The sequence below is a fragment of the Ictidomys tridecemlineatus genome, chromosome 3 (assembly GCF_052094955.1).
Source record: "Ictidomys tridecemlineatus isolate mIctTri1 chromosome 3, mIctTri1.hap1, whole genome shotgun sequence".
Lineage (NCBI taxonomy): Eukaryota > Metazoa > Chordata > Mammalia > Rodentia > Sciuridae > Ictidomys > Ictidomys tridecemlineatus.
In genome coordinates this window covers 3,501,862-3,524,345 of record NC_135479.1, presented here as the reverse complement: position 1 = coordinate 3,524,345, position 22,484 = coordinate 3,501,862, and the positions used below count along the sequence as shown (strand labels likewise).

At 61.6% G+C, this 22,484-nt stretch overlaps 1 protein-coding gene across 1 annotated transcript in view; it reads right to left on the bottom strand.

Moving 5' to 3' along the window:
* Nucleotides 1–22,484, bottom strand: part of Dnah17 (dynein axonemal heavy chain 17) — a 91,966-nt gene that overhangs the window by 42,788 nt on the left and 26,694 nt on the right. Inside the window, exons 22-43 of the mRNA XM_078041542.1 lie at nt 22,195–22,311; nt 21,992–22,078; nt 19,955–20,107; nt 15,012–15,260; nt 14,368–14,490; nt 13,492–13,839; nt 13,306–13,397; nt 12,915–13,041; nt 11,840–11,992; nt 10,336–10,461; nt 10,036–10,143; nt 9,402–9,533; nt 9,045–9,205; nt 8,448–8,604; nt 7,414–7,518; nt 4,715–4,872; nt 4,194–4,332; nt 3,816–4,043; nt 3,301–3,438; nt 2,281–2,413; nt 1,568–1,695; nt 643–791 (exon numbers count right to left, since the gene is read on the bottom strand). Coding sequence (XP_077897668.1) covers nt 643–791; nt 1,568–1,695; nt 2,281–2,413; nt 3,301–3,438; nt 3,816–4,043; nt 4,194–4,332; nt 4,715–4,872; nt 7,414–7,518; nt 8,448–8,604; nt 9,045–9,205; nt 9,402–9,533; nt 10,036–10,143; nt 10,336–10,461; nt 11,840–11,992; nt 12,915–13,041; nt 13,306–13,397; nt 13,492–13,839; nt 14,368–14,490; nt 15,012–15,260; nt 19,955–20,107; nt 21,992–22,078; nt 22,195–22,311 — 3,311 coding nt within the window. The remainder of the gene's footprint in view (nt 1–642; nt 792–1,567; nt 1,696–2,280; nt 2,414–3,300; nt 3,439–3,815; nt 4,044–4,193; nt 4,333–4,714; nt 4,873–7,413; nt 7,519–8,447; nt 8,605–9,044; nt 9,206–9,401; nt 9,534–10,035; nt 10,144–10,335; nt 10,462–11,839; nt 11,993–12,914; nt 13,042–13,305; nt 13,398–13,491; nt 13,840–14,367; nt 14,491–15,011; nt 15,261–19,954; nt 20,108–21,991; nt 22,079–22,194; nt 22,312–22,484) is intronic.

Here is a 22,484-nt window from a genome sequence, read left to right as displayed (position 1 = left end):
ATGGATGGGGGAAAGTGACATGGCCCACTGTCCCATGGACGGATGGAGGGCAGTGACATGGCCTGCTGTCCCATGGACGGATGGAGGGCAGTGACATGGCCTGCTGTCCCATGGATGGATGAAGGCAAGGGGCAGTGACATGGCCACTGTCCCATAGACAGATGGGGTGGGGACAGTGACATGACCCATAGTCCCATGGATGGATGAAGGCAAGGAGCAATGACATGACTACTGTCCCATGGACAGATGGGTTGGGACATGTCCCATAGATGGACTGATGGGAGGCAGTGATTTGACCACTGTCCTATGGATGGACAGGGTAGGGACAGTGACATGACCACTGTCCCATGGATGGGGGGGCAGTGACATGACCACTGTCCCATGGACGGATGGGGTAGGGACAGTGACATGACCACTGTCCCATGGACGGATGGGGTACGGGGTGGGGACAGTGACATGACCACTGTCCCATGGACGGACGGGGTGGGGACAGTGACATGACCACTGTCCCATGGACGGACGGGGTAGGGACAGTGACATGACCACTGTCCCATGGACGGACGGGTGGGGGCAGGTGGGCTACTCTGGCCGCCTCCCCTTGCTCTGCACGGGGGGGTGGGGGGGCCAGCCAACCCCACTCACGGGTTCCAGCCCAGGTCCGCGGGGTTGATGTAGAGGATGCCGGCTCTGGAGACGGTGGCCGGGGTGGCTGTCCTCAGGTGGCTGATCTCAAACACCAGCCTCATGGTGCGGTTCAAGGGGATCCGCTCGTTGCTGGCCAGGGTGAGGACCTGCAGGAGACGGGAGCCCGCCTGGGGTCAGCGCAGCTGCGTGACATCCCTGCTGGGTCCAGCAGGCAAGGAGCCGCGGGGAAGTGCGCACGCCCACCCTCTAGCCCTGCCTGGCCTCCACACCCCTCTCCCCTCCTGGCATGAGGACCCCCTGGGCAGCTCTGGACACAGGAGTAGAAATGTCCAGAACCGTGGCCCTTGCGATCCTGGAAGTTCTTGCATTCCCTCCACCGGGTGAGAATCATTTCCTTCCTGAGTGTGTGTGTGTGTGTGTGTGTGTGTGTGTGTGTGTGTGGTGCTGACACGGAACCCAGGGTCTCGTGCCAGCTGGCAAACACCTTTCCACTTCGCTGCACCCCCAGCCCTTTTTGTGTTTAGAGACAGGGTCTGGCTTAGTTGCTTAGGGCCTTGCTAAGCTCCTGAGGCTGGCCTTGAACCATGATCCTCCTGCCTCAGCCTCCTGAGCTGCTGGGGTCACAGGTGTGTGCCCTGTGCCCGGCGGAGGGGCACCTTAAACTGCTTCAGATAACTCTGAAAACTACTTCTCCTCCCAGGCTTCGGCTGTCCTTTCCATGTGCTGCCAGGGACGAGCTGGAGGACTGTCCCTGTCCTCCCGAGGGGCGTGTGGAACTGCGTCCAATGTCTGTGCAGTGACCAGGTGGCCTCTGGCCCTCGTGACGTTTGGGCCCATTCTGGGTCCCAGCCTTGGCCAGTGCTCAGTGTGCATGGCTGGCTGCCCTCATGGCCCCTCCTAAGGTGGCCTGGGGACAGTTCACCTTGTTGTCATCCATGACCGTGTTGAGAGACTCGATCCACATGGGGTCGATGTCCCCATCCAGGACGATCCACTTGGGGCCATCATGAGTGATGTTGGCCAGGTCCCGCATGACGGTGGAGAAGAGGCCTGCGAGGAGGTGGCCGGCTCACTGCCCGTCCCCTGCCCCAGGTGGCCCCCTGTCTGCCCTCCCCACCCCAGGTCCCGCTGCGCTCCCCCCACCTGCCGGGATTGGGAGGGCTGTGGGGACCGGGTACAGAGCCGCAGATGGTCACAGCCCTGTCGCTGTAGAGGTGTGGGCAGCACCCGAGGGGCAGAGTGGGCGAGAGGCGGAGGTGGGGAGGGCGCCAGGCAGAGTGGCTCCGGGCCTGGGAAGCCGGCCGAGGCTGAGGTGTGGGGAGGACCTGCTTTCCCAGGGCCCAGGGACAGAGGCCTGGCCACCAAACAGCCTGCCTGTCGGGCCGCGGGCCCTCGCCCGGCCTCGGGTTCTCTTCCTGCAGCCCCCTCCCCGCCTGGTGGTGGTCCACTGTCCTCCCAGGCTCTTTCCCTGCTCCGAGGGTGAGAATCATCCCACTGGGCACGAGCCTGCCGAGGGCCCTCTCCAGGCAGAGCCTCGGTGAACGGCACTGAGCCTGGTGACCAGCCCGGAGGACCAGGGCCCCCAGGCCGAGCTTCCCACCGCCCGCTCCCGAGGCCACAGCTCCCGTTAGTCACCGTCTTTCCACTCCCTGGTGGCTGGGTTGATGATACCAAAGAGCTCGTCACAGGTGACGGCCTTGGGGTCCAGGTCCACAGCCACCGGCTTCCTCTTCATGTTCTGGTAGGTTTTGTTGAGGGACTTGAGGACCTGGCAAGGGCAGACGTCACTCAGGCGTGCCTCGACACCCACTGCGCCCTCATCGGGGACACACGCAGCCGGTGCAGGGCAGCCTTCCTGGGACCAGTGGGGAGCCCCTCGCTGCTCCTGGCTTGCTCTGGAGTGGGGTGCGGGTGAGTCGGCCGCCCAGACAACGGCTGGCGTGGAGGTGGCCTGTTCACGGGTGCAGACCGCGAGAGCTCTCGGACCCTTGGAACCCGCTTCATTTCCTCTTCCTTCTACGAGTAGTGCAAGCTCACGGGGAAGCACAGCGGAACACGCAGCCTCCAGGGAGGAGACCACCCACCCCCCAGGCCCTCTGAGGGCATCCCCTGTGCGTCCCATAGGTGCAGGCCCCGCTCAGGAAACCGTTTCTAAACAGTTTCTGCCTTTTAAAAAGCAACTTTCCCTGAGGTCCCCCCATGTCATCAGTCTTTGGAAATGACTTTTAAATTCATTCTTACGTTTGCGACGCTGGGGATTGAACCCAGGGCCTGTGCGTGCTTAGGCCAGTGCTTTATCACATCCCAGCCCGAGAAATGAGTTGGACGGCCGCACACAGTTCATCCTGTGGACACCCCGCTGACCACCGGCCTGGGTAGGACTTCCAGGGTCACCGACACTGGTAATGTCACCCTCCCCCTTGCCTGGGCAAGGAACAGGGGGTGGGGTGGGGCTGCCGGGGGGCAGGTGACTGGAGTCAGCCGGGAGGGGCAGGTCCTCAGGGACCAGGGCCGTGACTGTGCCCCCCTCCTTCCTGGCGCAGGCCCCTTGCCTTTGGGGCCAGGACACCACGATGCACGAGGCGGGGTCCCTGACCCTTGGGCCCAGCCCTCCCCGGTGTGCTAGCTGTGTCCCTGCAGGCCACAGGGGCAGACCTGGGACTTGCCGCTGCCCGCGTTCCCGATGACGAACACCGAGTGCCGGACTTGCAGCAGCTCCTCCAGCTGCACCACCTTCAGCACGAAGCTGTCCTCGGCCTGCAGCCGGAGCTCCACCACACTCTGCTTGATGATCTGGGGCGGAGAGCGGGCTCAGCGGCCCACAGGACACCAGAGGAGTGCCCGACCCCCCACCGCGGATGTGTTCGCCAGCTCTGCCCTTGAGGCTGCCGAGGGCCCCCACGGCCGGAACCCCACCTCTCGGCCGGAACCCCACCCCACTGCCCAAAACCCAGCACACTGCCTGAACCCCACCCGGCTCCCCCTGGGACCTGGGCACTGAAAAAGGTGGGGCCCGCAGGGCAAGAGGGGCCGGGGGCCACCCAGGGAGGCAGGGGAGACACTCGGGCCACCCCCCCACCGGGGCTGTCTTTGCCAGGGACCTGCCGGCCAGCGTACAGCGGGAGAAGGGCCTGTCCAGGCGGCTCTCCAGGAGAGGAGGGCCCACCTACCTTCTCAAAGTTCAGGTCTCGCTTCCGAGGCACGTCCAGAGCTGGGAAGAGGTCCCCGATCAGCCCCATGAACACGGGAAGGTCGTCGGTCACAATCTTGGGGATGTTGAAGTCCCGCAGCGCCCTCATGAGCACCTGGTCTTCTGCCCGGGCAGGGTCCCCCCTCTTCAGGGAGCCGGCCACCACCAGCACGGACTTGATGGCTCGCAAGCCCCAGTCGTAGTGATCCTGTGGGGGCAGGAGGCTGAGGGGGCGCCTCCCCACCTGGCCAGCGGGTGCCGCCAGGCTCAGGGTGGCTCTGGGGCCAGTGTGGGGGGCAGGGCGGGGGTAGGGGCCAAGGTGGCCCCGGGACACGTGGAACCCTCCCGGGGCACACACCTGCTTGGAGAGCAGCTCTTTGCACAGGGTGTAGAGTGTGATGAACTTCCTGGCCAGCAGCCGGGCCTCCAGGAAGCCCTCGGCCACCAGCATGATCTCACAGATGAGCTCAAAGTCGGGGACCACCATGGCGCAGGGCCTGGGGGGATGGCGTGGGCTTTGGGCTTCTCCTCCCACCCGGCTCCTGCCCCCACCTGCCCCTTCCCCTGGCAGAGCCCACCTCCCCTTCCAGGCGGCCCACTGCGCTGGCCACCTTCTGGTGAGGAGCAGATCCAGCCCCACCCTACCCACCTCTCCTCCCTGCCACGCCCTCTGCCCTCGCCACCCACTCTCCGGCTTCCTCCCGTGGATGGGCAGGTATCTCCCCTGGGACCTCCCGCCTCGGCAGGACCCACAGCTTTGGAGGAGGCCTTTCCCGCTGCCTGCCTGCCAGGCCCGGACCTGCAGTCCCCACCGCCTCGTCCCCAGCTCAGCCCTGCTCCTCCTCCACTGCCTCCTCCGCTTTCCCCAGGGTCACACACCTGAACAGGGCCTTCAGGTTCTCGGGCAGCTCTGTGCGTCCCGCGTACCCGGGGTTCATGGTGATGAAGATGCCGACCGAGGGGATCAATCTTATCATCTCTCCCAGGAAGTTAAACGTCTTTTTCTTGGCCCGAATTGCATCCTGGACACATTTTACCTAAATGGTTCGTGCACAGACACGTCAGCATGGCAGTGCCCTAATTTGCCCGTCACTTGGAGAAGTGTCATGCAGCCTGTGACCTGAGGCAGCTCCTGTGGCTCAGCAAAGCTCCCCGGGGCGTCCAGGTTGCTGCGGTCGGCAGCTTGCTCCCGGCCCTTGCCAAGTTCTGTTCCAGCCCCAGCCCTTTTTGAATCTGTTCCCTTTGGAGGTCCTTTAGTGGCCACCTCCTCTGTGTCACAGAGCCTCTGAGGCCGTCTGCTGCCGTTGACCAGGTTAAATCCAGAACTCCAGGGATCTGGTCTGCGTTTGGATTTTTGCAGAAACTGGAGAAGGTGGCTGCAAACCTCCGAGTCTCCACTGGAGGGCACCCAACGCCCATGGCTGAAGCCTGGCTCACCCCAGAGCAGAGAGAGCCTTTGCCAGCCAGAGGCACTGGGGCTTCCTCCCTGTGGTCCGCACAGTGGTCTCAGGTCTGGGAACACCTGGCCCAGCACCAAGCCCCTCCTGCCGTTCTATTCTTGTTCCTGCTTCTGTTTGTGCCTCCATACACTCAGTACCTCAATCAGACTCTGCCTAAATATTCTGGGGTTTGTCTGCCAACTTGGGTGAGGGGCAGGAACACTGCTCAATGCCCCGGGGGCCAGGGGAGGGTCCCCAAGGAGGTGGCCAACCGTGCCAAGGGTCAGGTCTCTGCTGCCCATGTTCTCTGCCGGATGGCCTCCAGCCTCAAGGCTGGACACAGGAGCGGGGAGGAGGGGGCCTCTGCCTGCGTTCACTCCAATCCCACGGGCAAACCCACGTCATCAGCTCCTACAGATTAGGAGACGGGGGTGCAAAGACTTTAAATGGCCCCTGTGCAGAGAGCTGGGGTTCACTGCCCTGAGTACGAGCCCCGAGCGGCCCAGCCCTCTTGTGCTGGGGTGTGGGGAGGGGTCTCAGCGCCCTGGCCCTCCTTGCTTCCCCCTCCTTTTGGAATCTCAGCGTCGATCCTGGGGCTGGGGCTGGCCTCAGGTGGCCTCCGAGGGAGGGCGCAGTGGCTCTTGCATCCACAGCCTCAGGACCACTGGGGCTTCTGTTTATAATGTCTGTGGTCCGGAACCTTCCTCCACACTTGGGAGCCGGCCCAGGAAGCTGAGGCCACCTCAGGGACCAAGGCAGACGCACTCCGCGGCCTTCACTCAAGACCGTTAGTCACTAAAGAGGCACAAACACGGCAGGAGCCTGAGCCCCATTGTGCCGGGGCCTTCGAGGTGCCAGCCCTGCTGACCAGGCTCCTCACCCAGGCCTGCCCGCCCACCTGCGGCTCCTCTGCCTTCCCGCTTGGCTCTGCGCAGGCACGCGCCCCACTTAAGGACGGCCACTTTACAGACTGGTGATGCGGCCATCGCTGGGTTCTCCCAACCCGCCTCGTCCCTCAGCGCCAAGGACACCAAGGGAAGAGCGCAATGTCCTCGTCCAGGTGCCTGGAGAGACCTAGAGGTCCCCAGTCACTGCCCTAAACCTGCAGTCACGCCCTCCGGAGACCCCTGAGGCCCAGGACCATCACCCAGACCCCAGCCACCCAGCCACCCAGCCACCCGGGAAAGGCTGGCCCTCCCCATTGAGGGGGCAGCCTGGTCTCCCATCCTGGGCTGCCCCCTGGAGTGAACCCCCTCGAAGCTCGCCTGTGCTCCTGGTCCTGGGCCCGGCTTCATTTCACCGGCCAGAAGTTCTGGTCTCTGGCGTCACCCTGATCTGAGGACCCTGCTCTCTGCTCAGGCTCTGCACTTCCGTCCTGTGCTTTCCCGGGGCGTTCCCAAACACACGTTCCCTCCCTCCCTCCCTCCTCCTCCTCCTCTTCCTTCCCTGACAGGCTCTCAGCACACTTGTCTAACTAAGAAACTCCTATGCACCCTTCCAAGCCCAGCTCTTCGTGCCTGCACGGAACCCTTTGTCCCTCTCCCGTTAGATTGAGCTGTTGGCCCACGGCTGCCTCCATGTGCACTTTAAGTTTGGCTCCAAAGTGTCTCCCTGCATAGGTACCGAGAGCAGTGAACCTTAACATGATGCGTGACCTCGGTGACCTACTCCTGTGACAGGAAGCAGAGTCTCAGCCAGTCACCCTCAGTCTAACTGTCCAAACTGTTCAAACAAGACGGGCGCCAGCTGTGACCAATCCAGCGCCTCCACCTCCCTTCCTTTCCTCTGGCTGTAACCTGCCCATGTGGCAGGCGGGATGGGGACCATTGTGGTCTCCACTGCTGCCCTTTAAGAGCTGTAAAGCTAGATTCCTGGTAGCTTCCTCTTCCTGTACCCCCCCCCCCGGCCCCTGAGTGAAGACCCCTGCATGTCCTTGGTCCTCTAGGCCAGGTCTGTTTGCTGTGTCCATCTCCGCACGTCTCGGCGGGCTGTGGGTCGGGGGCCCAGGGTGGCCTTGGGCATCTTGCCACCCCGCCTGGAGTGCTGCACATCGGCAGGAGGGTCCCTCTGGTGGCTGAGACGCCCCCAGCTGCCAGAGCGGCCAGCTGCCCACCCGAGCAGAGCTGGGCCAGGGCCTACCTGCACCGCGATCACGGACAGGACTTCCACCGAGATCCGGTTGAACTCATCGAAGCAGCCCCAGGCTCCGGTCTGGGCCAGGCCCTTGTAGATGTTCCCACAGGACTAGAGGGCGGCAAGAGGCAGAGGGCAGGGCTGCAGGCCCCGCCACCACCACACGGGGCCAGGCTCAGCCTGGGGCCTCTGGAAGGCCACTCCCCACAACAGGCTCAGGGGCAGAGGGCTGGGAGCCGCAGGGACATCCTGCACCCCGGCCCCCAGAGAGGGCGTCCCTCCCCAGAAGCACGGCTGACTGGTTCTGCGATTCCGCTCTGCGGTGCCCCTCGTCCGGACCTTCCTTCACTGCACGCAAAGGAGGGGTCCCTCTGAGGCGGAGCAGGGCCCCAGCACTCCCAGGACTTCTCTGGACCCTGGGTCACTCTGGCCCAGCTGGATCATCAGGGTGACTCTTGGGGACACTGAACCATGGGATTCCCCTCCTGGGGCACTTGACTTTCAATTTCACTTCTCTAGAACCCGGGAGGCTGGTGACCGCCTTGATGGTCAGCAGGGCCAGTGGACCCTCCTCAGCCTCTGGATAGGGACTCCCAGCGGTAGGGCTCTGACCACTGCCCACCTCCTCTTGCAAGAGGCTGCTGTGGCTGGGCAAAAACTGAGCTCCTCCGCTCCTGTTTGGCCCTTTGAGCCCTGATGAGGCCCTGCAGTGTCCATGACCTATGGCCCTGCCCAGCTGGCCCCTGCTTCCACCCAGCCTCCTGCGCTGCCCACCAAGAATGGGCTGCTCCTCTGGCAGCCTCTGACCTCTGTTAAGGCTGCCTCTGGGGACAGGGGCAGGACATTGGGTCGTCAGCTCCGGGAGCCTCTTCCAACAGGCCACGCAGGGGACACTGTAGCACACGGGGCCCCCGGGGCCCCTAGGAGCCTCCTCCCAGGTCCTCACAGCTGCTGGGACCCTCAGAGCTGCCTGGGGGGCGGCCTGGGACCAGGAGCCCTTCCTCGGCCCTAGTTGGGCACCCGTGGCCACGGCTGCCCACCTTGTAGTCCATCTGCTCCGAGCAGTTGAAGACGTACACCATGGTGCCCAGCGCTCGGCCCAGGTCCTTGGTCGTTTCTGTCTTTCCAGTGCCTGCAGGGCCCGCGGGGGCTCCGCCCATGATCAGATGCAGAGACTGGGTCAGCGTGATGTAGCACCTGCCGAAGACCCCGTCCCCTCCTTGGGTGACCCTGCTGTCCTGCCTCACCTGGTGTGTGGTCTCAGCTAGCTGAGTGACAGCAGCACCCGCTCAGCCCCCGGGGGGTTAAAGGGAGTGGACAGGAAGGGCCTCGTGGAGCAGAGGTGCCGGGCCCTCCTGCACATCTGGGGAGCGCCCTGCGGACACCACAGTCGAACAGGTTTACGCCAAGCAGCTTCTGGTCCCAGTGACTTTGTAAGGCACTCGATCCTCGACAAACTCACCAGGACTCACGGAACACAGCACCCACCTTGCAGGCCCTCAGAGAGGCCAGGTGACTCCCCCAAAGCCACACAGCAAGGGTGCAGAGCCACAGCACCTGGCAGCTGGCGGGTCTGCCTGACTCCAGCCGAGCAGTGAGGAGCAGGGTGGGGCAGGGTGGTGGCCGCGGGCACTCACCTGTCTGTGAGGGGGGTGATGACCAGCCGCGGCGTGTTGCCCAGGTACTCGTAGGAATACTGGATCTGGGCGTCGCAGATGTTGGCGAAGCAGTGTTTCTTCTCCTCATCCCAGCGGTGGCGGAGCTGTGACTGCCACGTGAAGGCCTGGGAGCTCTCCACCTGCAGGGACAGCCCTCGGTCGGACCCTCCCGGCCATTTCCCTCCAGACCCACAGCCACCCTTGCCCTCGCTGCCCCGGCCGGCTCCCAACTGCTCTTGTGCTGCTGGTGAGCTCCTGGGGGAGTCCCCGAGAGGGCTGGGGCGGCGAGGACACCCCAGGAAGGGGCTGGGCCGCCCAGGGCGCGGCTGAACCTGCCTTGGCGAGGATCATCTTGGCCACCACATCCCGGGCGTGCACGTCGATGGTGCAGATGGTCATGATCTTCATCCTGTCGCCGGCGCTGAGGCTCCCGATGAGCAGCGTGATGAGCGCGTTCAGCTGGCTGATCTGCAGGGGGACCGGCACCTTCCCTGAGACCCGCGTGGCGCCCACCAGCGGCAGGCAGGGCCACCCAGCCCGGCTAGTGTGTCTATTTTTTTTTTTTGCATATAAATACCACTGTATGCAACCCAGAACAGGAGGAGACCGTGAGAAAAACGTGGACAGTGGTATCGCTGTGACATGGGACTGTGGGTGAATTCCCTGTATTTTATTTTAAAAATCATCTGCAGTTTCTAAGTATCTAACCATCTGTGGGCTGGGGCTCAGTGGCAAAGCGCTCACTTTGCAAGTGCGAGGCCCTGGGTTCCATCCTCAGCACCACGTAAATATAAGTAAACAAAATAAAGATATCATTGCGTCCATCTAGAACTAAAAATGTTTATAAAAAATATCTGGTGATCTCCAGAGGAGCTACTGGGTCCTGCACTCCCAGGTGGGACCCTGGGAGCAGGCCACTCTGACCCCTGTGTGCGGCCTTGGGGGACAGTGGCCCTGGGGCGGGGCCCACCTGCTTCTTGTTGTAGTCTTTGATGGCGTTTTCATAGCCCTCCTCCAGCCGCGAGAAGGCCAGGCCCACCTCGGTGGTCCACCAGATCTGGGTGCAGGTCAGCGCAATCTGGCAGCAGAGGGGGCAGTGGCCCCGCGGTGAGCGCTGGCGCCTGCGGTTCATCAGGACCCACGCCCCCCCCCCCCCCCCCCCGCTGGCTCTCTCCCATGAGCCTCTCTGCCATCAGCCAGGGGCTCGGCACCTTAGAACCCAGCCCTTGGGCAGAGCCACGGCACGCGCCCACCCTGCTGGGCCCCGGACCTGGGCCGGGTAATCGAAGATCCACTGCTCCCTCGGCTTCTCCTCGTAGGTCACCACGGCCTCTGGAATTTCGTGTCGAAGGGTGGCACACATTCTGTCCAGCACTCGATTGAGCCAGACCTCCACCTGGGGACAGAAGCCACCCTGACCTCAAGGAGCCTTGAGCACATCAGTTCCAAGGATTTGCTTTGGTGCAAAGAAAAAACTCCAGCAAGCAGCTGGTGCAGTGTCCTGTGCCTCTAGACCCAGCGGCTCAGGAGGCTGAGGAAGGAGGACTCCAAGTTCAAGGCCAGCCTCGGCCACTGAGTGAGAACCTGTCTCGAAGTGAAAAGGGCTGGGGACAGAGCTCTGTGGTATACACTTGACTAACACTCGCGAAGCCCAGTGACACACACAAGGAAAGCAAGAAGAAAGGGCCCTCTGTCCTCCTCCTCGTCCTGGGGTGGAAATGTCAAGGAGGCCACGGAGCACAAAAGTGCCCACCTCAACCCTCTGGCTGGCAGCCCGGCCGACTCTGACCCTGGCAAGCTCGTGGCACTAGCATCGAGGGCAGGCGGACTGTTTCTAAGTCAGAGAACAGGGCAGACAGCGAGGCTCAGCCTGCTCAGGGCTGAGCAGAGCTGAGGTCCCCCGCCAGCCGAGGGGCTCTGCCCTGGTGCTGCTGCCTGCTGGTTCAGGGACGCGGGGGCGGGAGGGCCGGGCCACAGGACATGCCGGCCACAAGGCCTTTGGCAAGTCTTATTTGTGTTTTGAAAGGTAAATGCTATGGCTGAGGTGCAGCTCAATGGGGGTGCTCCGCAGGCCTGAGGCCCTGGATTCCGATTCGGCACCAGGAAATCGGAACAGAGAAGGCAAAAATAACCCTTCAACCAACTGCTGCTGCGGGAAGGGTCCCCAGGGGGATCATGGCAGGCTTTCTGGTTGAGTGGTCAGTACAGGTCAGGTCCTGGGGGGAGTAAGTGCCTGTGGGACCGGGAACCAGCTCTGATTGGTGGATCTCTGGCCCGCCCTGTCCCGCCCTGCACCTCCTGTGTCCTTCAGGACAGTGTCCTGCACAGAGGCCCGGGTGCCTCACTGGGTTCTCTCTCCCTGGCTTGATGTGCCCCGTGTCACAGCGCCCTCTGGTTTTGATGGGCAGTTGGGCAGGGGGCCTGGGGAAGGGGCCAGCCGGCGCGTGGGTGGGAGAGGAGGAGGACCCCAGGTGCTCAGGCCCACCAAACAGTGCCGCCAGCGCTCTGGGCAGGCACGTGAAACCCGCGATTCTCATGATGCGGTCCCCCTCAGCATGGTCCCCTTGGCCACACACAAGTCCCGTGACCTTGAACAACCTCCCCCCTGCCCCTCTCCTCAAGCTCTTCTCAGGGCCGTGGGAAAGGCCGGGCTGGGCACTCCCCAGGAGCATGTTCCCGAGGGTGCAGGAGAGGGGCAGTGCGTCCCTCCTCCGAGGTGCAGGGGGCCTGCTGCCACACTCACGCCAGGTCCCGCCTTGGAAGCTGTCACTCACCTGGCCCGAGAGGTCACTCTCATGGTCAAAGTCCACATACTCGTCCTCCTTGCTGTACATCCCCACGCCCACCTTCAGGGGCTTCTCGTCAGCACCCAGTCGGAACTTGAGCTTACACAGGCTGTCGAAGAGCTTGGACAGGTGGCGGCTCACCTGGGCGGAGGGAACCTGCACTGGTCGGGCGGGCAGAGGGGCGGTGCCCCAGGCCCAGACTCTCCTGGGGCAGTTTTAAGGTCTCTACCCCTTCCCCCCCCTCCCCCTTCCTCCCCCTCCCTCCCTCCCCTCCCCCCTCTTCCTCCCTCCCTCCCCTCCCTCCCCCTCCCCCCTCCCTCCCCTCCTTCCCTCCCTCCCCCTCCCTCCCTCCCTCCCCTCCCCCCTCTTCCTCCCTCCCTCCCTCCCCTCCCCCCTCTTCCTCCCTCCCTCCCTCCCCTCCCCTCTCTTCCTCCCTCCCTCCCCTCCCTCCCCCTTCCCCCTTCCTCCCCCTCCTTCCCTCCCTCCCCCTCCCTCCCTCCCTCCCCTCCCCCTCCTCCCTCTCTCCCCTCTCCCTCCCTCTCTCCCCTCCCTCCCTCCCTCCCCCCCTTCCCCTCCCTTCCCCCTCCCTCCCTTCCCCCTCCCTCCTCCTTTCCCTCCTCCCCTTCCTTAGGCACCCTCCCCCATCCTGGTCAAGGCTAACTAGCCGTGGCATGGCCACCTGGAGGAGCCCTATGAAACCAGCTGCCAGGGACGATGAGAAGCCGGGTGGCGCAGTAGGCCCCCTGTGTGTGTCCCCAAACTCCAGGGCTGCGGTCAAGTGTGGTCACTTTTCTTTCCCCTAGTTAACGCCCCTGTCTCTCTCAGAGCCCTGGAGCCCTTCTTCCTGGCTCCCGGGTGGTTATTAGGGTGGTGACGAAGGGTGGTGACGATGGCCGGTGAGCAGTGTCCTTCTGGGCCACTGGCGTCACCCACTTTGCAGAACAGGCGAAGGAGGCCCCGAGGCAGGTCAACTTGCCCAAAGCCACACAGGTGAGTCCCGCCCGGGGGCTCCCAGACGTGGTCCCCCGGATGGTGGAGTTCAGCCCCTCTAGGCGCTGCCTACCTCCACGGGGTCGTTGCCGTTGGAGAGGATGTCCAGCAGGTCGGCCGAGGAGACAAAGTAGAACCGCGGGAAAGCCAGCCTTTTGGTCTCCAGGTACTCTGCCAACGCCTTCTCACACATGGCCAAGCTAGAGGAGCGGGGACGAGGCTGGCGAGCGCCACTCGTCGGGTGTCACCAGCCCACGCCGCGGCAGCTGGACCCATCCTGGAGCCGTGCAGCCTGTGGCTCTCGCGTCCCTGCCGGCCGACCTCGGCCTGCCCAGGCAGGAGGGCACCACCCCATCGCATGGCCGGGGCTCCCCTGGTGAAGGTGCTCACAACCCGTGGCTCTGCACCATCCCCACCGGGGCCTCTGCCACCAGTGCCCCTGGTCTGGCCGCCTGGGGACCCACCTCTTCTTCAGTGCCTCGAGTTTCTCGTAGAGACCTGGCTTGTTGGTGGCTTCCACCACGTTGGGAGTCTTCACGGCGTCCTCCATCAAGGCCTGGGGGGAGCAGGGACCAACCCAGGTGTCAGGAGGCCCGCGTGGCCCAGGCAGCAGCTCCTGGGGTGCCCTGCAGCGGGCAGGCTGGGCTCACCTTGAATTCCTTGTCGATGTCGTCGAAGCGCTGGGAGTCCTCTGGGAGCTGGGCCCGGATGTCTTCCGAGCCTATGAAGATGCTCTCCAGGTGGCTCCAGGTCCTTTGGACCTCAAACCAGATGGAGATGACCGAGTCTGCCATGGACAGCTTCTGCTGCCAGCTGGTCACCTCCTTGAGGAAGTGCGACAGGTACTTGGACATCATCAGGTTCTGCAGCTGCACCTGGTTGTCCTCCAGCGTCTCCACCAGCACCTCGTCCGCCTTGAGCATCATGGTGCCCGTGCGCGGGTGCGGCTCGTGCTCGAATTCCATGGTGGTCCACGTGCTGTCCAGGGCTCTCAGCACCTTTCAGGGACAAAGGGCACTGAGCGTGTGGCACGCAGGGCCAGGGGAGGACTCACGGTTCCCAGGCCACGGCATGAGGCCAGGGCGTCTGTGGTCAAGCCATTCACAGTCGCCATCGGGAGGGAGCACCCAGAGGCCCCCGCCTGCCCCTGATGAAGGGACACACCTGGGTGTCACTCTGCCTTAGGTGGGGAGGAGGAGGTGGACCTGAGTGAGGGAGGCTGGGCACAAGAGGCCACCCATGGTGAGTATGAGGACCCCACGTCCAAGGGACGCCCCTCTGGCACATGGGTGATTTTGATTTAGAAACGCGTTAAAACAGGGGGTGCAAGGTCACGCTGACCTTCCCTGTGCTCCTTAAGAGCAGGAGACGAATGCCCAGGTGGAGGGTCCTCCCTGCCTCGTGCCCACTCGACATTTCTGTCATGCCCGGGTGAGAGAGGGCTCCTGGACGCCCCTCTGGAGCTGGCATGAGCGGGTCAGCGCCGGCTGCCAGGCAGAACCGGCGCCGCGGCAGTGGCTGCCCACCTTCTCCATGCCGGACTCCTTCACGGCCTTGTCCACGATGTTGCGGACCTCGTCCTCATAATTGTGCAGGTTCAGCTGCAGGAGGTCGGCCAGGGTCGTCTCTTCCGACATCTCGAACTTCACCTAGGGAAAAGCAGCCGTGCTCCGCCAGGGGTCGCGCCCTCCAGCAGCAGGAGGGACGCAGCGGACATGCTTTGCTCGGCCCCCCTGCCCCTCGAGGCGCCAAGTCCCGCCTTCTTTCCCTGTGGAAGCATGTGACAGCAGAGTGCACCTAGGACTCTGAGTGTGACCTTGTCTGGAAACAGGGTCTTTGTGGGTGACGAGGATCCTGGGGCCCTGAGGGAGCTGTTTGCCTGCTCCCCAGCCCTGTGGACATGCATCCTACCACGAGGATGGCTGCAATATTTGCAGGGCCCAGTGCAGAACAGACCCTCGGAGCCCGCTGTTGGAAAACCACTGACTTTCAAGATGCTGAGAGCAGAGAGTGAATGCTGGTGTGGCTGCTCTGAGTGCAGGGTCCCCAGGACTGCAGGACGCCGCCCTTCCCACAGCTGACCTCAGCAGCATCAGTCCCCAACCCCTCAGCCAAGCAGCTCAGGCCAGCTGCCAGGGGCCGTCCCTCCACCCCATGGCGACAGTGGTACCTGGGTGGCCTGCATGAGCTGCTGCCAGTGGCGGTCGCGGATGGCGGGGTTCTGCAGCTCGCTCACGGCGCGCAGGGACGTGATGGTGTTTTTCACGGTGTTGTCCAGCCCCACGAAGGCATCCCAGGTTTTCATCTCCTTGTCCAGAGACCTGATGTCCTTGGCAAACTTCTTGCAGTCGATGTCCATCTGCTCCACGTTGATGTCTTTCCACTTGGTGGTCTTCCAGTCGTCCAGGCAGGTGTTCACCTGCAGTGGGAGCCTGGCTTCAGCTCCTCTCTCGAGGGACGCCCGGGGGCACCTCCGTCACCTCCCTGCACTTGCTGTTAGGGAGCAAATTCCAGCAAAGGTTTTTTTTTTTTTTTTTTTCCTGTCTTGAAGTGCTGAGGATCGAACCAAGGGCCCTGCATCTGCCACAGAGCTGCGTCCGCAGGCTCCAGTAAGGAAAGCTTAGAACTAAAACCAGAGTTTGGGAAAGTGGTTAGATGCAAAAAAACAAAACAAAACAAAAAGGATACAACAGTTACTAATAGGGCATTATGTAAAAATGTGGATGTGTAACTGATGTGATTCTGCAATCTGCATTTGGGGTAAAAATTGGGAGTTCATAACCCACTTCAATCTAATGTATGAACTATGATATGTCAAGAGCTTTGTAATGTTGTGAACAACCAATAAACAAAACAAAACAAAACAAAAGACCCCACCCAGTCGTATCATAAAAGCTGAAATTTAAAAGTTGGTCATTAGAAAGTATTTTGGCAAAAACCTGTGTTGGGGCCTTGCGACTGCTGAACGTGATCCAGCTTCCTCTTACTTCTGAGAAGGACCATGTAACTTGCCTTGGCCAGGAAATGTGAGCCCTCCTGAACTTCAAGGCAGAAGGTCTTAATCGGCCATACTTGGCTTGGCGTTCTCTGCCTGCCTTGGCCGTCACCAAAGTGCACCATTGATTCACAGCCTGGAATTCGGAGCCAGCTGGCCCTTGACAGACAGCTGCCCCAGGGACAGCTGCTTGGAATGAGGGTGTGGAGTTCACATGAATGAGAATGTACTTTTGTTGTTTGTAGGGCTGTTTGTTACTGCACAGTAACCTAGCCTATACTGACTGATGAAAGTATCTTAGAAGAAAGTTCATTCTTGACAATATGAAACAAAATAAGTAAAACCACCTGAAGAAAGCCCTACCAAGAGGGTTAACAGAAGATTATGAACCCTGCATTCTGAAACTTGGGGTGGGTTGAAGTTGATTATGAAGCTGGAAACCACCAGTCAGTGGAATTAGAGATGTTCTCATGGGTGCCTGAGGCGGGAAGGCCCGGCTTGCCCCGCATCCATGTTCCTTGAAGGTCAAACTGGGAGTGTCTGCAAGATGCTTGCCCTGAAGGCACCGAGTGCCAGCCCTCCCTCCACCCAGCGGGTTCAGGCTAGCGCCGTATCCTGTGACCCCGCGACGTCCTGGCTCATTCTTTCTGGAGAACCCGTTAATATTTACAGTCGTCTCCTGGAGAGCGCCCCTCTGCTCTCTCCCTGGGCTGGAGGGCTTCATGATGGGACAGGGCAGTGTCCCTTTCTCGCTGGCCGCAGCCGCTCACGAGGAAGAGGCTCGAGGTCACTTAGTGGTGAAGGAGGGTCAAGGGGCCTGGATTCGCACCCTCCCTTTAGGCCTGATGGCCACAAAGCCCCTGACTCCAAGGACCCTCCTGCATGAGGAGAATGGAGGCGCCTGCGACCGTCGACTGTGGTGTTTGTCAAAAAGGAAAGAAAGGAAGAGGCAGAGCAGGAGAGGGGTCTCGCCACGGGGTTGGCAGAGTTGGCCCATCTCCTGTCCAGCCGCCTGTCGGAGGAGCGGAGGGTTTGGTGACTGATTCTAAAGGTCATCAGAAGGATGAGAGGAGAGCTCCCATACTTGTGAAAACAGATGAGCAAAGAGGAGAGAGAATAGCGGAAGCCCACGGGCACACACACGCGGAGAACACGGAGAACGCTAAGAGGCCTCCAGCCGGGCCGACTCCCTCGCCTGCTGAGTCTCGCCTCACCGCGGCCTTCCTGCTGCCCATCAGCCCACAGAGCTGCCACAGGAGATCCCACCTGGACCTGCTCCTGTGGCGGGTTTCCAGGCTCCTGCATGGCCTCTCCCCCCCCAGTACCACCCCTCCCCAGCCGCACTAAATCCCGGCTCCCCTGCATCTCATGAAAAAGGCTGTTCATGGTTTTTAACAAGTTGCCCGTTCCCCCAGTTCCCCCAAGATGGAGCATCCCTGCGGGTTCCCTTCCCGTCAGAGAGCTGAGAGCCCCCGGGCGTGCCAGGGCAGATAAGCAGCGATCCCAGGCCACGAGAGGGCAGGCCACTTCCCCGGCCGCTCTGGGGCACGAGACCCAGAGAGCAGACAGGCAGCTTGTCAGCGGGGAGGGGGGTGAGAGAAAGGGTGGGGGACTTTACTGGAGTTTAGTGCGGGGAGCTCAAGGACGGCTGGGGACGCAGGAAATCGCACACAACCCAGTAGGGAAGAAGTCCCCATGCCACCTCCCTCCTGTGTGGCGAAGTGGCCCTGAGGGGTAAGGGAGTTAAAGGAACCACGCTGCTGGGAGGACTGAGGCACGTCTGGGGACAGACGCCTAGAGAGGAAGCACTCGCCTGGCTCTAGATCGACTATAGACTAAGTCCTACAACCTCATGAATCGACACAGAAAGCACATTTGACAAGATGCAGGACCTATTCATGATGAACACTGAAAATAACAGGGACAGAGAAGAACTTTCACGACTTAGAGAATTACAGCTAACGCCACACACAATAGTAAAGTGCTTTCCCTGGGGCTGGGGATTATGCAAGAATGTTTGAACCCAGCACTCTTATGCAACACAGCACAGGAAGCTCCAGACACCACAAAAAGGCAAGAAAAAGAAATAGGAAGCCATGAAAATTGGAAAAGAAAACCAACCTGTCCCTAGGTGCAGACGACATTATTGTCTATGTAGAAAATCCCTAAGGGATCTACCCAAACCCCTAGAACTGCAAAGTGAGTTCAGTAAGTTCCCAAGGTGAAGACAAACACAAGGCTTCATCCCGTTTGCATAGGCCAGATCAAAGAAGAGGGAGCAGACACTGAGGACACAGCGCCACTCACAGTCCCTTCAAAGAGAACATGAACACTGAGGTGTACACGTGACAGGACGTGTAGAGGGTCTCCGTGTCACAACCACAAAATGCAGATTAAAGAAATGAAACAGGAGCCAAATACATGGAGAGACATACCATGTTCAGGGACGGGGAGGCTCGGCACAGCCGACTGACTCCAAAGTTTCCTGGAATATTGAACAGCCTTGGCACAGAAAGTCAAGTGGGAGGACTTCCTCTGCCTGGTACCAAGCCTGGCCGGACGGGCACAGTGGTCAACCCTGGGTGGTGTGCCGAGGAACAGGCATGAAGATCAGCACGACAGAAGAGAGACCCCGTCAACAGCCCCACTCCAATCCGCCCAGCTGAGTCAGGACAGAGCTGCAAGCCAGCTCAGGGGAGGGAGGACCCACAGCCTTCACCAACAGTCCTGGGGCTCCAACCCATGCCAGCCTGTGAGGGTCCACCTACACCTGGGGCTCCAACCTAAGTGTAAGACGACAACTTCTTGGAAGAAGTCACAGGAGAACGCCTTTGGGGTGGAGGCAACGAATCAACCTATTGATCACCGAAGGCACGATCCGCGAAGGGAAAGGCTGATAAAATAGGTTTTGTCACAGTCAAAAGCTTCTGCCCTGGGACAGGCCATTGAGAGGGTGAAGAGGTGAGCAAACCACACATCCGACCCACGGCCAGTTTCTAGATTACACAAAAACTCTCAAAACTCAACAGAAAAAGACAAGGACAAAAAGGTCCAGTTACAAAGTGGGAAAACCGATGGCAGCTCATTGCAGAGAGGGCAGAGACGGCAGTGAGCGCACGCAGGTGGAGGCCACAGGTCTTTCCAATAGACCTGGCGTGCCAGGATCAGGATGTCTGTGTCCCGCCGCCCCAAACCCCAGGTTCAAGTGTTCAGACCTCAGGCCGAGGCCATGGTGGGTGGGCTAACTAACCACAGGGGGCAGCCCTCCTGAGTGGGATGAGTGTCCTGAGGAAGGACTCCTGAGAGACCTGGCCTCTTGCACCGTGCCGTGACAGTGTGCCATCTATGAGCCAGGAAGCCACCCTCACCAGACACTGAAGCTGCCCTGACCTTGGACTTCCCAGCCTCTGACCAGGAAGAACTAACTGTTGTGCACGAGCACAGCACTCCACCTGGTGTGTGGCCGCTGCAGCTTGAATGGACCAAGACATGCAGTGTTCCTTACCTTTACACCGTGTGAGACGTGAGAGATGTGAGGGAGAATGAGAGGAGGAGGAGGGAGGGAGGAGGGAGGGAGGAGGGAGGGAGGGGGAAGGGGGGAGGAGAAGGGGGAGGGGGGAGGAGGGAAGGGGGAGGGGGGAGGAGGGAAGGGGGAGGGGGAAGAGGAGGAGGGGGGAGGGGGGAGGAGGGAAGGGCGAGGGGGGAGGAGGAAAGGGGGAGGGGGAGGAGGGAAGGGGGAGAGGAGGAGGAAAGGGGGAAGGGGAGGAGAAGGGGGAGGGGGAGGAGGGAAGGGGGAGGGGAAGAGGAGGAGGGGGGAGAAGGGAGGGAGGGGAAGGGGGGAGGAGAAGGGGGAGGGGGAGGAGGGAAGGGGGAGGGGGAAGAGGAGGAGGGGGGAGGGGGAGGAGGAGGTGGCGGGAGGAGGCATAGCAGTAGAGAGAGGCTAGAGGACGCCCCACCCATAAGCAGCAGGGTGCCCTGGAGGACAATCCGGCCCAGGGACCCGGAGACCAGCTGCCAGCCCCAGAGCAGCCCCTTGGAGTCGGGCAGCCTCACGTGGAGCACCCCCCCCCCCCCCCCCCGCCCTTGGTGTCCCTGGGCCTGCCTCCTCTGCCACTCACCATGACGATCATGTCCCAGAGCTCCTTCAGCAGGCGGACCTCCTTGTGGCAGGCTTTGAGCGGCTTGTAGTCAGGGACAGTGACCTCAAACAGACTCCCGGATTTGCACAGCGCCTCCATGATGTCCTCCATGGCCGCGATGCTCTTTTGTTGCTGGGGAGGGAGGGGCCGGCGGGGGCCGTCAGGGCTGGTGCCAGCCCCCTCTCCTGCCCCTCTCCTCCACCGTGTCCTGACGCTGTCCTCCAGTGTCCTCCAGGACAGCGCTCCACTCAGCAGGGCCCCAGCAGACACTGTGCTCCGCTGCGAGCCCTGGCCCTTGCTCTGGAGTGCGGGAAGGGGCCACCTAGCAGGCCTGGCCCGGGCGTTAGGCCATCCGTGCAGGTGCCTGGTCTCCTCAGAGGTCCCCTCTGACTTCCCATACCGTGTTTTCATCTTATTAAAAAGGACGCACTGATGCTGGCTGGCTTTGACAGTCAGAGGTCCAGGTAGGCCAGGGAGGAGAAAGACTGCCCAGACCCTGGCACCAAGTGCCGACCGTCTTCGCCAGCCTCCACGCCCGCGGGTTTTTACCCTGGGATTCAACCAAGTGCAGACTGAAGATATTTGCAAAAAAGAGAGAGAACCTGGACATGCACTGGCTGGGTCCAGACTGACTTTTTCCTGGTCAGTTCTCTAACTACTGCAGTGTGACGACTATTTGAAGGCATTTACAAGGCATCTGGTTGATCCCTAGTCTAGAGGTGACTTACGGGGGTGTGCTGGGTTCTGTGCAAACACTGCAGGTTCCTACGAGGGACTTGGCCTTGTTGAATCTGGCATCCACAGGCCCTGGAACCCACCCCCCTGAGTACTGAGGGACGATCGTGTGTGTGTGTGTGTGTGTGTGTGTGTGTGTGTGTGTGTGTGTGTGTGTGTCCGCCACACATCTGCACGGTGCACAGCTCCATGGGACAGGTAGGGACAAAGCTGGTTCCTGACCTGGGCACACACCTGCACAGCCTTCCTGGCACATGCATGGCAGGGCCCAGCCTGCCCTGTCACTCACTGGAGGCCGTGGCTTTGATCACGTAGCTGTCAGTGCCCCCTCCCCCACATCTCTCCAGTGAGTTCCGCCTGGGCCCTGCAGATGGACCGCTCTGGGGTCGGAGGGAAAGAGTGTGAGCAGACGCCAGGAGGAGGGAGCGCCCCAGCTCTCTGGAAGGACGGGCCTCAGAGCTGGGCACCAGAAGAGCCGGGCTCAGGGCAGGGGAGGCGAGGTGACCACTGGACATCTTGGCGTTCGTGTCTGCTGTAGCTCGCGTTGCTGCTGAGCGAAGCAGCCGTCTGGGCCCTGGGCACCAGGCTGGGAGCAGAGGGACTGGCAGGGTTGCTGCTCTGCTCAGGGGCACCCCAGGCCCTGTGCACCTGACCTGCTCTTGCCCACAGAGCCCCAGTCTGAGTGGGTAGCCAGCCCCATGGACCTGTGAACTTCTACAGTGGACACTGACCATGGACTTGGGCAGTGGGAATGCATTGGGGACATGTAGGAATCCTGGCATTTGGCTGGACACGGTGGGCCAGAGCGAGGAAGGGGTCAGGGATGGAAGGTGAGTGTTAGGCCCAGGTGACGAGGCCCAGCATGGGACAGACACAGGACCAGCAAGGTGATGCCAGGCTGAGGGACAGCAGGTCTGTGAGACTGGGGCACGGACCTGAAGCACAGCTGTAGGCACTGCCACACAGCATGGAGGCCTGTGGGGGGCACGCCCGAGTTTGCATGTCCACATGCACATGTATGCACAATCGTGTGCACACGCACACACCTACACTCATGTACACATGCACACACATGTCCTCACATGCACACACCTATGTACGTGTACACATACGTGCACACACATACACACGTACACCCATGCACACCCATGCACACCCATGCACACTTGCATGCATGGCCCGAGGCAGGCCCTGCTGAGGCTCTTTCTGGATGTGCAGGAGTGCCAGCTGGAGGAGAGCTGGGGCTGGTCCAGGCCGGCAGCCGGCTCCCCGTGCACCTACCTTGTTGAGGGCCTTGTAGGGCTCGGGGCTGCTGAAGGAGAAGGGGGCCTCTCTGCGGAACTTCTCCCTGAACTCCTGCTGCTTGATCTGCAGGACAGCGGTGCAGAGACGTGTTGGCCCAGGCCCACCCCAGCCTGGCACCCCCGAGGGGGCCACAGCCACTCTGCCCCTGCCCCCGCGCGGCCCTGACCCCGTCACCATACCTCGAATTGCTGGCACTTGCGCCGCAGGATGCTGACCTCGTTGGCCTGCAGGGGAGCCACGTTCTGCTTCACCTGGATGGCCAGCTTCTTGGTGTTGGCCCACTGCTCGGGCAGCTCCTGCGGGGCGAGGGAAGGGGGTCTTTTCCTTTTTTCTAAACTTGCTGTTGTGAGATGATCTCTGACACATGAGAAGCTGCATAAGCGGCCCATGGACACCCTTGGCAATGGCGAGCCAGGACGCTGGGCCGTGCACTCTGCTGCCCACAGGTGTCGGAGCCTCCCCTCCCCTG